This window comes from Herpailurus yagouaroundi, unplaced genomic scaffold (genome assembly GCF_014898765.1).
Source record: "Herpailurus yagouaroundi ecotype Mexico unplaced genomic scaffold, PumYag 28, whole genome shotgun sequence".
In the NCBI taxonomy this organism is placed as follows: Eukaryota; Metazoa; Chordata; class Mammalia; order Carnivora; family Felidae; genus Herpailurus; species Herpailurus yagouaroundi.
The window spans coordinates 1723455-1736990 of record NW_024412376.1 but is presented as its reverse complement, the minus strand read 5'-3'; the positions used below and the strand labels follow the sequence as shown (position 1 = coordinate 1736990).

Sequence of the window (13536 nt, the reverse complement as noted above, 5' to 3'; positions counted from 1 at the left end):
CTTTCTTTTGTCCTTCAGATAGAACATAAGAAGGAAGCAACAGAAAATTGAGACCATTTGGGTCTGCCCCTGACTTTTGTCACAATCAGATTTTATCTTTTTCTCCCCTAGCCCCTCACACTTTATGGATCCTTTCTCTTTGCAACACAAGGGTGAGAGAGGCTAAGACATAGATTTGTGTGTGCATGTGTTATAAACATCAGCCAATTCATTTTGGCTTATATTGATTTATATTGATGTTGACCATATTTATTCTTTAGAAATAGTTACTTGTGTTGCTGTTTTTTTTTTTGTTTTTTTTGTTTTTTTTTTTAACTGAAAAGTCAGTTTTAAAATATTTAGCCACTTCTTAAACTAAAAGACTTGTCTTTTTAGTGATAAGAATACTTGATTCTTATGACTGGGCCTACAGTGAAAATGAGCACAAGAATTTAGACCTATAATTTTATTTATTTTTAATGTTAATTTATTTATTTTGAGGGAGTGTGAGCGTGCACACGAGCATGGGGGGAGGGGCAGAGCCCAGCTGTCAGCCCAGAGCCCAACGTAGGGCTTCATCCCACAAACCATGAGGTCATGACCTGAGCTGAAATCAACCAACAGAGCCACCCAAGTGTCCCCTAGACTTGTAATTTTAAATGAAGGCATTATTCTAGAATGAAAAAATATTCCAGACTGAAAAGTTTTAATGTGTAAGAAAATGTTCCTTTTATGTTTGTGTTTTCATTTTCATTTTTATAATTTTATGGTGATTTGGGTATTCGTGTTGTTATGGAAGTACATTTTATATGATGTCTTTTTTGCCACATAGTTATAATCATTTAAATCTTAATTTCAGCTGATGAGTAAGGAATCTCCTGTCTCTGCTGGAAATGATGCCTATGTTGACCTTGATCGCCAGGTATCTCATTTTGCATTGTTTTTATCCATGCAGAGATTGAAAAGAATAAACCTTATATATTCACAAAAAGAATGTTTCATTTGAAATTGCTTATAGAATATATTGGTTTAATTCGTTGTTTTTTACTAAAATTCAAGAGCTTAAGCTACTTTACTAGTGGATATTACACATTAGTAATTACATTTGTAATTTGTAATTAAAATATTGCATAACCCACTTTAACTTAAAGTCATTGTAATTCGTATTTCCTAGTCATGATTTTTCTTTTTCCATTAGTGATATCTTTCTTCATGCTACATTTAACACACAGCATTTTCTGGAAAATGGCATGCATTTAATCTTATGATTTATTTATAATACAAAATACCTTTTATTTCACATTATTCTTCCTTTATCTTTGTGAGAAAGACCATTTATCTTTGTGACAGTCAACAGATACTTAAATACATTAAGGAATGTACTATATTTTTTTTTTTAATTTTTTTTTTCAACGTTTATTTATTTTTGGGACAGAGAGAGACAGAGCATGAACGGGGGAGGGGCAGAGAGAGAGGGAGACACAGAATCGGAAACAGGCTCCAGGCTCCGAGCCATCAGCCCAGAGCCCGACGCGGGGCTCGAACTCACGGACCGTGAGATCGTGACCTGGCTGAAGTCGGACGCTTAACCGACTGCGCCACCCAGGCGCCCCAAGGAATGTACTATATTTTTAAAGGAACTCTGTGGTGTATTCTTGTGGCTTTAACCAAAAGTTATTTTGTAATTTTAATTACTACTTTTCAATAGAATACTCTTAGTTACATCGTCAGTTTCTATGTTCCAACTATCCTGGGACATCTGTCCCAAAGGGTGAACAGATATCTTCACATTACCCGCTCTCATTTCTTCCCCATGGTTTCTAAATGTTTTGTAGGAAAATCTTTGGACATATGATTTTAACCCAAGTTGTAATTTGCTTCCCTTACTTTGTGATGTTAGGTTTTAAAGGTGTTACTTTTTTTTAAGTTTATTTATTTTGAGAGAGAGAGAAAGAACGCATGTGTGAGCATGTGAGCAGGGGAGGGGCAGAGTGAGAAGGAAAAAGAGAAAATCCCTTAAGGGGGGGGTCCAGGGTGGGGGGGGGGGGGGGGGGGACACAGATAATGGCGGGCCCCTAAATCAATATTCTGACTCTTTTTTTTTTTTTTTTTTAATTTTTTTCAACGTTTATTTATTTTTGGGACAGAGAGAGACAGAGCATGAACGGGGGAGGGGCAGAGAGAGAGGGAGACACAGAATCGGAAACAGGCTCCAGGCTCCGAGCCATCAGCCCAGAGCCCGACGCGGGGCTCGAACTCACGGACCGTGAGATCGTGACCTGGCTGAAGTCGGACGCTTAACCGACTGCGCCACCCAGGCGCCCCAAGAGTCTGACTCTTAACGGACTGAGCCACCCAGGCACCCCTAAAGTTTGTTACCTTTATGAATTTTTTTGTATCTATATTACACAGAAGTTTGGTCATGTGAAAGGAAAAGCCACTATAATTTTTTAGCCAATTTTTCTTTTTTTAAATTAAGTAATTAATTTTAATTAATTAATTTTTTCATGCTTTGCTAACTTAGAGTTTATATAATAATGGGACACAACTTAGAAGTGTTTGGTTTGTGTTGAGAATCAGAATAATAATAATTTAAAAACTGTTATGCAAACTAAAGGTTTAATATGACTGAAGAACTTGGGTTGAAATACATCGGCTATATATTTCAACTATTGAAACCCCTATCCTCTAGCACATGCATATTTTATAAAGGTAAAATTTCTCACTTATTACAGAATCAACATTACCAAGAATCATGTAGCCCAGATAGGCAAATGTAAGAAAACTTGATAAGAGGAAAGTACCAGATTCAGAGTACAGAAAAAACAAGACTTAGGACTAGAAGATACTCAGTTAGAAATGCCTTCTTTTGACTCTCCAGAAGGATTCTCCATTTCTCCCTGCCCCTCAGAAAGAAATGGGATGGAAATGTTTTAATTCTTTATTGTACCTATGTAATTATTAACTGTTGCTACTTCATATTGAAATGTTTATTGTATCTCTTTGTTTGTAACTAGTTGAAGAAAACTACGGAGGAACTAAATGAAGCTCTGTCAGCAAAGGAAGAAATCGCTCAAAGGTGCCATGAACTGGATATGCAGGTAAGAGATCCGTTCTGTGTACTATCTATTTGAAATGCACCATTATAAGTAACACCAGATATACTGTGTACTATCATGTAGTATAGTTTGGCTGTAACACAACCCTAATTAAAGAGAAGAAAAGGGAAAGCAGGTTTTTGATTAAAAATAGACTAATCAAATATGTTAGTTTTCTTTCCTTCTTGCAACCCTATTAGATTGATAATAACTGAATGAAAATGGCATAAGGACCCAAGAAAAGCAAGGAAGGATATCAGTGCTAGCTTTAGGGAGGAGTGGAGATTTTTTAAAGCCCTGATTGTAGTGTTTTCCAGTATCCATAGTATAAATACTCTAATTTACATGCAGGCCAGCTTCTTGTAGAGCATGTGACTCTTGATTTCAGGGTTGTGAGTTTGAGTCCCATGTTGGGTACAAAGATTACTTAAAAATCTTAAAAAAAAAAAAAATTTTAATAGGATAGGTAAATTTCAAGAAGTCACCAATAAAAAGAAAGTAAAGTGAAATTAGTCAGAGAAAGACAAAAATCATATGACTTCACTCATGAGGACTTTAAGAGACAAAACAGATGAACATAAGGGAAGGGAAACAAAAATAATATAAAAACAGGGAGGGGGACAAAACAAAAGAGACTCATAAATATGGAGAACAAACTGAGGGGTTGTGGGAGGGGGGATGGGCTAAATGGGTAAGGGGCATTAAGGAATCTACTCCTGAAATCATTGTTGCACTATATGCTAACTAATTTGGATGTAAATTTTAAAAAATAAAAAAATAAAATTAAAGAAAAAACAAAAAAGACAGAAAATAAGAAAAAAAATATTTGGGATTTACCTCAAAATTAAGGAGGTTGGGGGCTTGGAGAGAGGTACAAATAAGACATAACTGACCATGTTTTGATGCTTGTTAAAGTTGGGTTATGAATATACTTAGTTCATAATATTTTATAATAGAAGCACTTTACTTTGAAAGGCATAGGTGTTGGTCATTGCTTTGGATGCACATAGGAGGAAGTATAATCATAGCACACTTCTTGGGTTAGAAGGTAAATATTATCTGGTCACAATAACATTAAAGTTATACACTGGGATTGGTAAACTACACCTTGTCATCTGTTTTTGTAAGTAAAGTTTTATTGTAGCACAGCCTTGCTTTTTCACATCTTGTCTATGACTGCTTTCATGCTGTAAGGACAGAGTTCATGCCACAGAGACCTATGGCTCTCAAAGCCTGAAATATTCACTGCTTGATTCTTTACAGAAGAGTTTACCAAACTTGGTATAGACATACTGCAAAGTGAATGGCAGGGTTGCAGACAGGTTATGAGAATAGAAGAGTTGCCCTATGACACACTTAGTCCTGCAGAAAATAGTAGTAATACACTTGATACTCGGATTTCTAATGTAATAATATAAACCAATTTCAACATTTAGAATTGTCCTAGAGAGAAATGTTATTGTGAAAGTAGAGGTGCAGGTGATAGTAGTTGAGAAGTAAACTAGGATAGGAGCCATGAGGAACACTAATGTTCTTGTCTTACCAAGAAGTCAAGAACCACTTCTGTGGCACAGCAGCTATTACATGGCTGGCTCCTTCTAGTCATCCAGTCTCAGCTCAAAATCACATGATTAATTTGGCATAAAATACATATTGGGCACTTAAATGTGTGAAGTACTAAATTAGGCCTCCCGGAAGGGCTTTCCATGGTCCTGTGGTCCGTGGTCCATATAGTAGGCAGATGAGTGAGTGCATAAATGGGTGGGGGATTGAGTGGAAGGAGTTAATAAGTAGTTAAGATTGCAGAGGTGACCAATGAAGGAAATACGAATAGCTGTTTGTGGAAAGGAAGGATGGCACAAGTTGCTATAATTTAACCTGTCAGAGGAGAAAGTCACTAGATAATGTCTGATGTTGATAAATCAAGAAATAGAAGTGTAAAACATTTAGAGATGTAAAATAACAACCCAAGACAGTAAAATTAGGAATAGTTAAAATTAGTTGTCTGTTAGAAGCAGAAGCACTCTGTGGGAAACTATAGCTTTTTTATGATAAACCCCTTTTTTGTCTGATTTTTTTCTTAAATCATGTTTAAGTATCATTTTTTATTACAAGCATACTTAGGAGTTATTGTTCCATACTGCTGCAATAATGCTGGTATCCCAGTAAAGGAGGTCAAATGAATTATCTGGCTTCCTAGTGCGTATAAAAGTTATGTTTATCCTTTATCGTAGTCTGTTAAGTATGCAATAGCATTATGTCTAAAAATGTAGGGGCACCTGGGTGGCTTAGTCGGTTAAGCATCCGACTTCGGCTGAGGTCATGATCTTGTGGTCTGTAAATTCGAGCCCCACATCGGGCTCTGTGCTGACAGCTCAGAGCCTGGAGCCCACTTTAGATTCTGTGTCTCCTTCTCTCTCTGTCTCTCTCTCTAAAAAAATAAACATTAAAAAAATTTTTTTAAATAAAAACAAATGTATATTCTCTTTCTTTCTTTTCTTTCTTTCTTTTTTTTTTTTTTTTTTTTTACAAATGTATACACTTTAGGAAGACTATCGCTAAAAATTTCTAACCATCATCTTAGCTTTTAGTGTATCATAATTTCTTTTGCTGGTGGAGTGTTTTGCTTCAGCATTTATGGCTGCTGATAGACTGATCAGGATGGTGGTTGCTGAAGGCTGGTGTGGCTTTGGCAGTTTGTTAAAGTGAAATTTGCTCCATCAATTGACTCTTCCTTTCACAGATGATCTGTCTGTAGCATGTTATGCTGTTTGATAACTTTAGCCACAGTATAACTTCTTTCAAAATTGGAGTCAGTCTTTTCAAACACTACTGCTGCTTTCTCAACTGTTTATGTGATACTTTAAATCCTTTGTTGCCATTTCAACAACCTTCACAGCATCTTCACCCCAAGTCACTTTTCCACCCCAAGTCACTTTCTTTGCTTGTCCCTATGGAGCAGCTACTCATTTATTAAAGTTTTATCTGAGATTGCAGCAGTTCAGTCCCATTTTCAGGCTCAATTTCTTTTTTGGTTGCTTTGGTTGGTTGGTTTTGTTTTTTTAGAGAGAGCGCACGTGCCAGGGAGAGGGGCACAGGGAAAGAGAAAGAGAATTTTTTTTTTTTTAATTTTAGGGAAACAGCATGCAAGTGGGGGAGAGGGGCAGAGAGAGAGAGAGAGAATCTTAAAGTCTAAGCAGGCTGCATGCTCAGTGAGGAGCTGGACGCAGGCTCCATCCCGTGACCTGGATCATGCCCAGAGCCAAAATCAAGAGCCAGATGCTCAACCCACTGAGCCACTCATGTGCCCCCAAGCTCCATTTCTAATTCTAGCTCTCTTGCTATTTCCACCACACCTGCAGTTACTTTCTCCACTGAAGTCTTGAACTCCAAAATCATCCATGAGGCTTGGGATCAGCTTCCTCCAAACTTCTGTTAATGTTGATTTTTTTTTTTTAACCTCTTCCCATGAATCATGAATGTTCCTATTGCCATCTGGAATGGTGAATCCTTTCCAAAGGTTTTCAATTCATTTTACCCGGGTCCATTAGAAAAAGTATTATAATCTGTGGCAGCTACAGTTGTACCAAATGTGCTTCTTTTTTTTTTTTTTTAAATGTTTATTTATTTATTTTGAGAGAGCCACAAGCACAAGTGGGAGAGGGGCAGAAAGAGGAGGGAGAGAGAGAAAATCCCAGGCAGGCTCCATGCTGTCAGTGCAGAGCCCAACTCAGGGCTCGAATTCACGAACCGCAAGATCATTACCTGAGCTCAAATCACAAGTTGGATGCAAACCAACTGAGCCACCCAGGTGCCCCCCAAATGTGTTGGTTAAATAATAAGACTTGAGAGTCTAAATTATTCCTTGATCCATAGTCTACAGAGTGGATATCGTGTTAGCAGGCTTGAACATTAATCTCATTGTACTTCTCCATCAGAGCTCTTGGGTCACCAGGGGCATTGTCAGTGAGCAGTAATATTTTTGAAGTCATCTTTTTTTCTGAGCAGTAGGTCTCAACAGTAGACTTAAAATATTTAGTAAACCATGTTGTAAGCGGATGTGCTGTCATCGGGACTCTGGTTCCATGGGTAGAGGACAGGCAGGGCAGATTAAGCATTAATTCTTAAGGGCCTTAGGATTTTCAGAATGGTAAATGAACATTGGCTTTAACTTAAACTCACCAGGTGCATCAATGTTTAATAAGAGAGTCGATCTGTCTGTTGAAGCTTTGAAGTCAGGCATTGACTTCTCCTGTCTAGCTGTGAAAGTCCTAGATAGCCTCTTCTTCTAATAGAAGAGAATTTCTCATCTACATTGAAAATCTGTTTAGTGTAGCCACCTTCATGAATTATCTCAACTCCTTAATTTCCTGGATAATTTGGTGTCTGTGGCTTCTATATCAGCTCTTGCTACTTCATCTTGCACTTTTTGTTATGGAGGTAGTTTTTCCCTTTTACTTCATGTACCAACCTCTGTTGGCTTCAGACTTTTCTTCTGTAGTTTCCTCACCTCTCTCAGCCCTCATAGAGTTGAAGAGAGTTAGGGCCTTGCTCCGGATTAGGCTTTGCCCTAAGGGAACATTGTGGCTGATCTCTCCAGACCACTAAAACTTTCTCCATATCAACAATAAGGCTGTTGTTTCACTTTCTTATCATTTGCGTGTTCACTGGAGTAGCTTTAAACCTTTAATTTCTTTCAAGAATTTTTCCTTTGCATTCACAATTTGGCTACACTGTTTAATACAAGAAGCCTGGCTTTCAGCCTATCTCGGTTTTCAACGTGCCTTTCTCACTAAGCTTAATCATTTCTGCCTTTTGATTTAAAATGAGAGATGCGCAGCCTTTCACTTGAACACTTACAGGGTATAGTAGGCCTAATAATTTCAGTATTTTTGTGTCTCTGAGTATAGGGAGGCCTGAGGAGAGAGAGAGACTAGTGGGGGAGGAACAGCTGGTCAGTGGAGCAGTCAGACCACACTCAACAGTTACCAACTAAATTAACCATTTTATATGGGTGTGTTTGGTGGCACCCCAAAGCAATTACAATAGCAACATCTAAGATCACCGTAACAAATACAATAATAATGAAGAAGTTTGAAATATTATAAGAATTATCAAAATGTGACAGAGACATGAAGTGAGCAGTGCTGTTGGAAAAATGGTGCCTATAGACTTGAGACTGGATTGCCACAAACCTTCAATGTGTAAAAATGGCAGTACTGAGGAGTATAGCAAAACAAGGTATGCCTGTAGTCTCCGTTTTCCGTGTGTGTGAAAAGGACTTTTGCCAAATACACAGGCATACATCATTTAAAAAAAAAAAAAAAAGGAGGAAGGTGCACAAATGGATGAAATAGTCCAGTGACATGGAATAGAGCCACTGCTCTCTTCTGAGACAAGACTCACGCATTTATAGAAACCTGACAAATTATAGAGCTGGCATTTTAGCTTCATTCATTTATTCAACAAATGTTACTGAGTGCCTTCTGAAGAGAGTGTGTGAAGTGGATATCAGTCTGAAGAGGCCTTAGAAGCCTTTGTAAAGATTTTGACTTTGGGGGCGCCTGGGTGGCGCAGTCGGTTAAGCGTCCAACTTCAGCCAGGTCATGATCTCGCGGTCCGTGAGTTCGAGCCCCGCGTCGGGCTCTGGGCTGATGGCTCAGAGCCTGGAGCCTGTTTCCGATTCTGTGTCTCCCTCTCTCTCTGCCCCTCCCCCGTTCATGCTCGGTCTGTCTCTGTCCCAAAAATAAATAAACGTTGAAAAAAATTTTTTAAAAATAAAAAAAAATAAAAAAAAAAAAAAAAAAAGATTTTGACTTTGAATAAGTGGGAAGTCATTGGAGGATTTTGAGCAAAGTAGTCATGTGAGCTGACTTTGTTTAAATGGATTATTGTGACCGGTGTATGGAGAATAGACTAAAGGGAGGCAAGGGCCAAATTTAGAAGACTAATTAAGAAACCACTGCACAAATCCAGGCAAAAAAAAATTATGTTAGCTTAGATTGGAATTTAGGGCTTGTTAAGAAGTGGTCAAAATATGTTTGAAGGTATAGCCAATGATATTTTCTTACAAATTGGATGTGAGTATGAAGGAAAGATGTTAAGGATTATGACTGAGCAACTGGAAGGACAGAGTTCCTTTTCACTGAAATAGGAAAGCCTGGAGGGAATGAGAGTGAGAAGCGATTAAGAGCTCCACTTGGACAATTTAAATTTGAGATGCCTGTTAGACATCCAAGTGTAAATGATGTCCAGTTTAGGCATGCAGGCTAGAAATAGAAATGTGCAAGTTATCACTGAATCAAGGACGTTTATAGCCATGAAACTGGAAGCCATCACTGTATGTAAAGAAGAAGCTGTAGGGTAGCCTAATGGCAGGGAAATAAAGAGGAATTGACTAAGGAGACAGGGAAGCCTGGTAGGCTGGTATAGAAACCAGGAGAGTAAGGGGTCCTGGTAGCCAAGTGAAGGAAATGCTTCAAGGAGGAGTATGTGATCAGTTGCTTCAAACATTGATTGATCGCAGTGACATGGAGGTGTCAGTAGTGATCTGATAAGCAGTTTTGTAGAATGGTAGGGCCAATAGCCCAGCTAGAATGAGTTCAAGAGAAAGTGGAGGATGGGGAGCAAGAATTAGAAATGGCAGTTAACTTTTGTTATTACAGCTTTATTGAGATAAAATGAACGTATAATAAACTGCTCATATTTGAAGTGTACATTCAAAACTGTTGACATATGTTATGAATGTGTGAAAACATTACCACAATTGATATAATGAACCCATCACCATCTCAAATGTTTTCTCATGACTCTGTATTCCCCCTCCAGTCCCCAGCTCTGCTTTGTCACTATAGATTTGTTTGTATCTTCTTGAATTGTATATAAAAGGAATCATACATTGTATACTTTTTTGTCTGATTTTTTTCATTATTTTGTGATTCGTTTATGTTGATGGTATCCATACTTAATTCTTTTTCATTGCCAAATAGTATTCTCTTATATGCACGTACTAGAATTTATCCATTAACCTGTTGATGAACATTTGTGTTGTTTCTAGTTTTTCTCTATTACAAATAAAACAGCTGTTAACATTCTTTATAAATCTGTGTGGCCATGTGCTTTAATTTCTCTTGAGTAAGTAAATACTGCCTAGGTCATGTAGTAGTTGCATGTTTAATTTTTTTTGAAAACGCAAAGCTGTTTTCCAAAGTGCTTGAAACATTTTACATTGTCACCAAAAGCGTATGAGACTTCCATTTATTCTACATCTCTGCCAACACTTGGTATAGCCAGTATTTTTTATTTTAGCCTTTCTAGGAGTGTATTGGTAGAACATTGTGGTTGTAATTTACATTTCCTTAATGATTAATCATGAGTATCTTTTTGTGTGCTTAGTTGCCATTTACATATCTTACTTGGTGGACTGTCTTTTCAGATGTAAAGAATGAATTCCTGCTTACTCTTATATATTGCTCTGCCTGTGCAGTATTCAAAGGTAGTGTAAATGTTTGCAGTGGAGGTTGATCAAAACAGGCTTTAATTCATAATGGTAATTCACAAGTGAGTGTGCTGATGCCAGTGTAATTGGAAGAAATAATTGCCGTCTTTCTATATTCTAATAGGTTGCAGCATTGCAAGAGGAGAAAAGTAGTCTTTTGGCAGAGAATCAGGTATTAATGGAAAGACTTAATCAATCTGATTCTATAGAAGATCCGAACAGTCCTGCAGGAAGAAGGCATCTGCAGCTCCAAACTCAATTAGAACAACTCCAAGAAGAAACATTCAGGTAAAAGACCCCTCACTAAAGTCTATCCGTTAAAACATTTGGTAATTGTCTTTTAAAGTTAAGAATATAGTGTTAGGACTATAACACTAGGTGGCTGCAAACCACAGGAGGATGTAAAATAAACAACTTCCCCAAATCTTCCCATGTGACACGAAGGTAACTTCATACCTAGGAAAAATTCTATCAAAACCACACGCTCAGTATTACCTGAAAGACAGTATGCCTCAGCTGTTCTTGTGAGAAAAGCAAACAAGAACCACACATCCCATACACCTGTCCCACCCCATCCTGCTAGGTGCTTTGAGGCAAGTAAAAGGCAGATTAACAAAAAATTAGAGGAAGACAGAAAAATACAGGGCCTGAGGGCAAGGTAAGTTGGAGAGATCATCAGAAAGATTAAACTCACTCAAAATCTGAAGTCAGTTTTAAGACAAAAAAGAGATTAAACCACAAACTGCAGGGAAAAGATTTCAAAGTCAAGTGAGTTACCTTAAAGGACCAGATACCCTGAAAACATAGTGGCACTAACATAAAGAGATTGGTGCCCTTTGCAGGTACTTGGTTTAAAGGGACACAAGGGGCGCCTGGGTGGCGCAGTCGGTTAAGCGTCCGGCTTCAGCCAGGTCACGATCTCGCGGTCCGTGAGTTCGAGCCCCGTGTCAGGCTCTGGGCTGATGGCTCAGAGCCTGGAGCCTGTTTCCGATTCTGTGTCTCCCTCTCTCTCTGCCCCTCCCCCGTTCATGCTCTGTCTCTCTCTGTCCCAAAAATAAATAAAAACGTTGAAAAAAATAAATAAATAAATAAATAAAAATAAAAAAAAAATAAAGGGACACAATAAAAAGGCCAGGTCCATGATTTATAGAGATAGGCTTATTTAAAGGGCAAGCTAATTTAAAGGGACTGTTTTCTAAACACATCTTCTGGGAGAGGAAAAGGCTAAGAGGAAGGGAGAATCACCCTTTGGCAATTGGATGGTGAAAGGGAAAAGGAGAAAAGGAAAAATTTGGCATCCTGCCAGATAAAACAGATCCACACAATTAAAGGATTTAGCAGTAAGACATATATTTTGCTTTAACAGGAAAAAACAAAAAACTATATTTAAGTCTTTTCTGAAACCTTAGAAATAGTCCATCCCCTGTGGTCTACATGAGCAATTCAAGATATGGTCTGTGGGCCCCTGCAGGTTTGCAGAGACCCTTTCAGAGAGGCTTCCAGCCCATCCCTTTTCTACCTAAATGTCTGTGCAAGGGTGGATTTCCTTCATACATTTCAGCCAAAAAGGTGTCACAACAGGTGAATATAGAAATAGCTATGACAGCCCAGCTGTTTCCTGTGAAACTGGATTATTTGAATCACAAAAATGTAAAACATCACCACTCTTCTCCCTATTTTTGTGTTTTAGGATATACAGTTATTTTTCATAAATGATGTGTTGTCTATATTGATATAATAGTTTTATTACTGTCCTTTTCAATATATTTAGGTGTTTCTGTATTAAGTTTTAAATATGATAAGTAAATATCCATAGATAAAACCTACGTAAACAAAAGTTCTTTCAAATGTCAGTAATTTTAAGAGTGTGAAGAGGTCCTGAGACCAAAAAGTTTGAGAACCCTTCATCTTAATCTTGACCTTCTAAGACAGAATTGGTAGATAGTAAAATCTAAGTATGACTGTACCCTTTTGTTTCTAAATTATGGCTAGTATTTTTTCTGTTTTGTTTTGTTTTGAAGGGGGGTTGAGGGGTGGACGGGGGGGGGGGAGAGAGAGAGAGAGAGAGAGAGAGAGAGAGAGAGAGAGAGAGAGAAAGAGAGAATGAGAATGAGAATGAGAATGAATTCCATGCAGGCTCCGCACTGTCAGTACATGGAGCCCAACGCAGGGCTCTAACTCCTGAACTGTGAGACCATGACCTGAGCTGAATGAAAGAGTAGGATGCCTAACCAACTGAGCCACCCAGGTGTCCCTAAATTGTGGCTAGTTTTTAAAGTATGGTTTGGGGAAGTGGTATTTAGAATTGTCCTGTGTATTCATTATGAAGGATATAGTGTCTAAGTCTTTTATTTGTTCCAGAATACATGTTGTAGTACATATTGCAATTATTATTTTGAAGCACTTAAACAATTCAAGTACTTATCAGCACTACATATTTATACCTCTTAGTATTTATTATTCCTTATAGTCAAATATAATTCTTCTGGGTTATCTGTATTATAACCTTGTATCTTTCATATTTTTTCTTTTTTGAGCATTGATACGAGCTTTAAAGTTTTAACTCTCATAGATTTTTTTTGAAGAAATTATTAATTTTAATATATGTGATAGTGGTATTGTGCTTTTAATTTTTTTAATGTTTTTATTTATTTTTGAGAGAGAGAGAGAGACAGAGCATGAGTAGGGGAGGGGAGAGTAAAGGAGACACAGAATCAAAAGCAGGCTCCAGGCGGTCAGCACAGAGCCTGATGGGGGGCTTGAACTCATGAGCCGTGAGATCATGACCTGAGCTGAAGTCAGATACTTAACTGACTGAGCCACCCAGGCACCCCTCATGGATTTTTTTTTTAAATTTTTTTTTTTTAACGTTTATTTATTTTTGAGACAGAGAGACAGAGCATGAACGGGGGAGGGTCAGAGAGAGGGAGACACAGAATCTGAAACAGGCTCCAGGCTCTG

At 37.9% G+C, this 13536-nt stretch overlaps 1 protein-coding gene across 3 annotated transcripts in view; it reads left to right on the top strand.

The window, feature by feature from the left end:
- HOOK3 (hook microtubule tethering protein 3) overlaps nt 1-13536 on the top strand; it is a 109713-nt gene that overhangs the window by 37317 nt on the left and 58860 nt on the right. For all 3 annotated transcript variants that reach the window (XM_040444987.1, XM_040445069.1, XM_040445149.1), the window contains exons 7-9: nt 839-901; nt 2997-3080; nt 10700-10863. In XM_040444987.1, coding sequence (XP_040300921.1) covers nt 839-901; nt 2997-3080; nt 10700-10863 — 311 coding nt within the window. The remainder of the gene's footprint in view (nt 1-838; nt 902-2996; nt 3081-10699; nt 10864-13536) is intronic.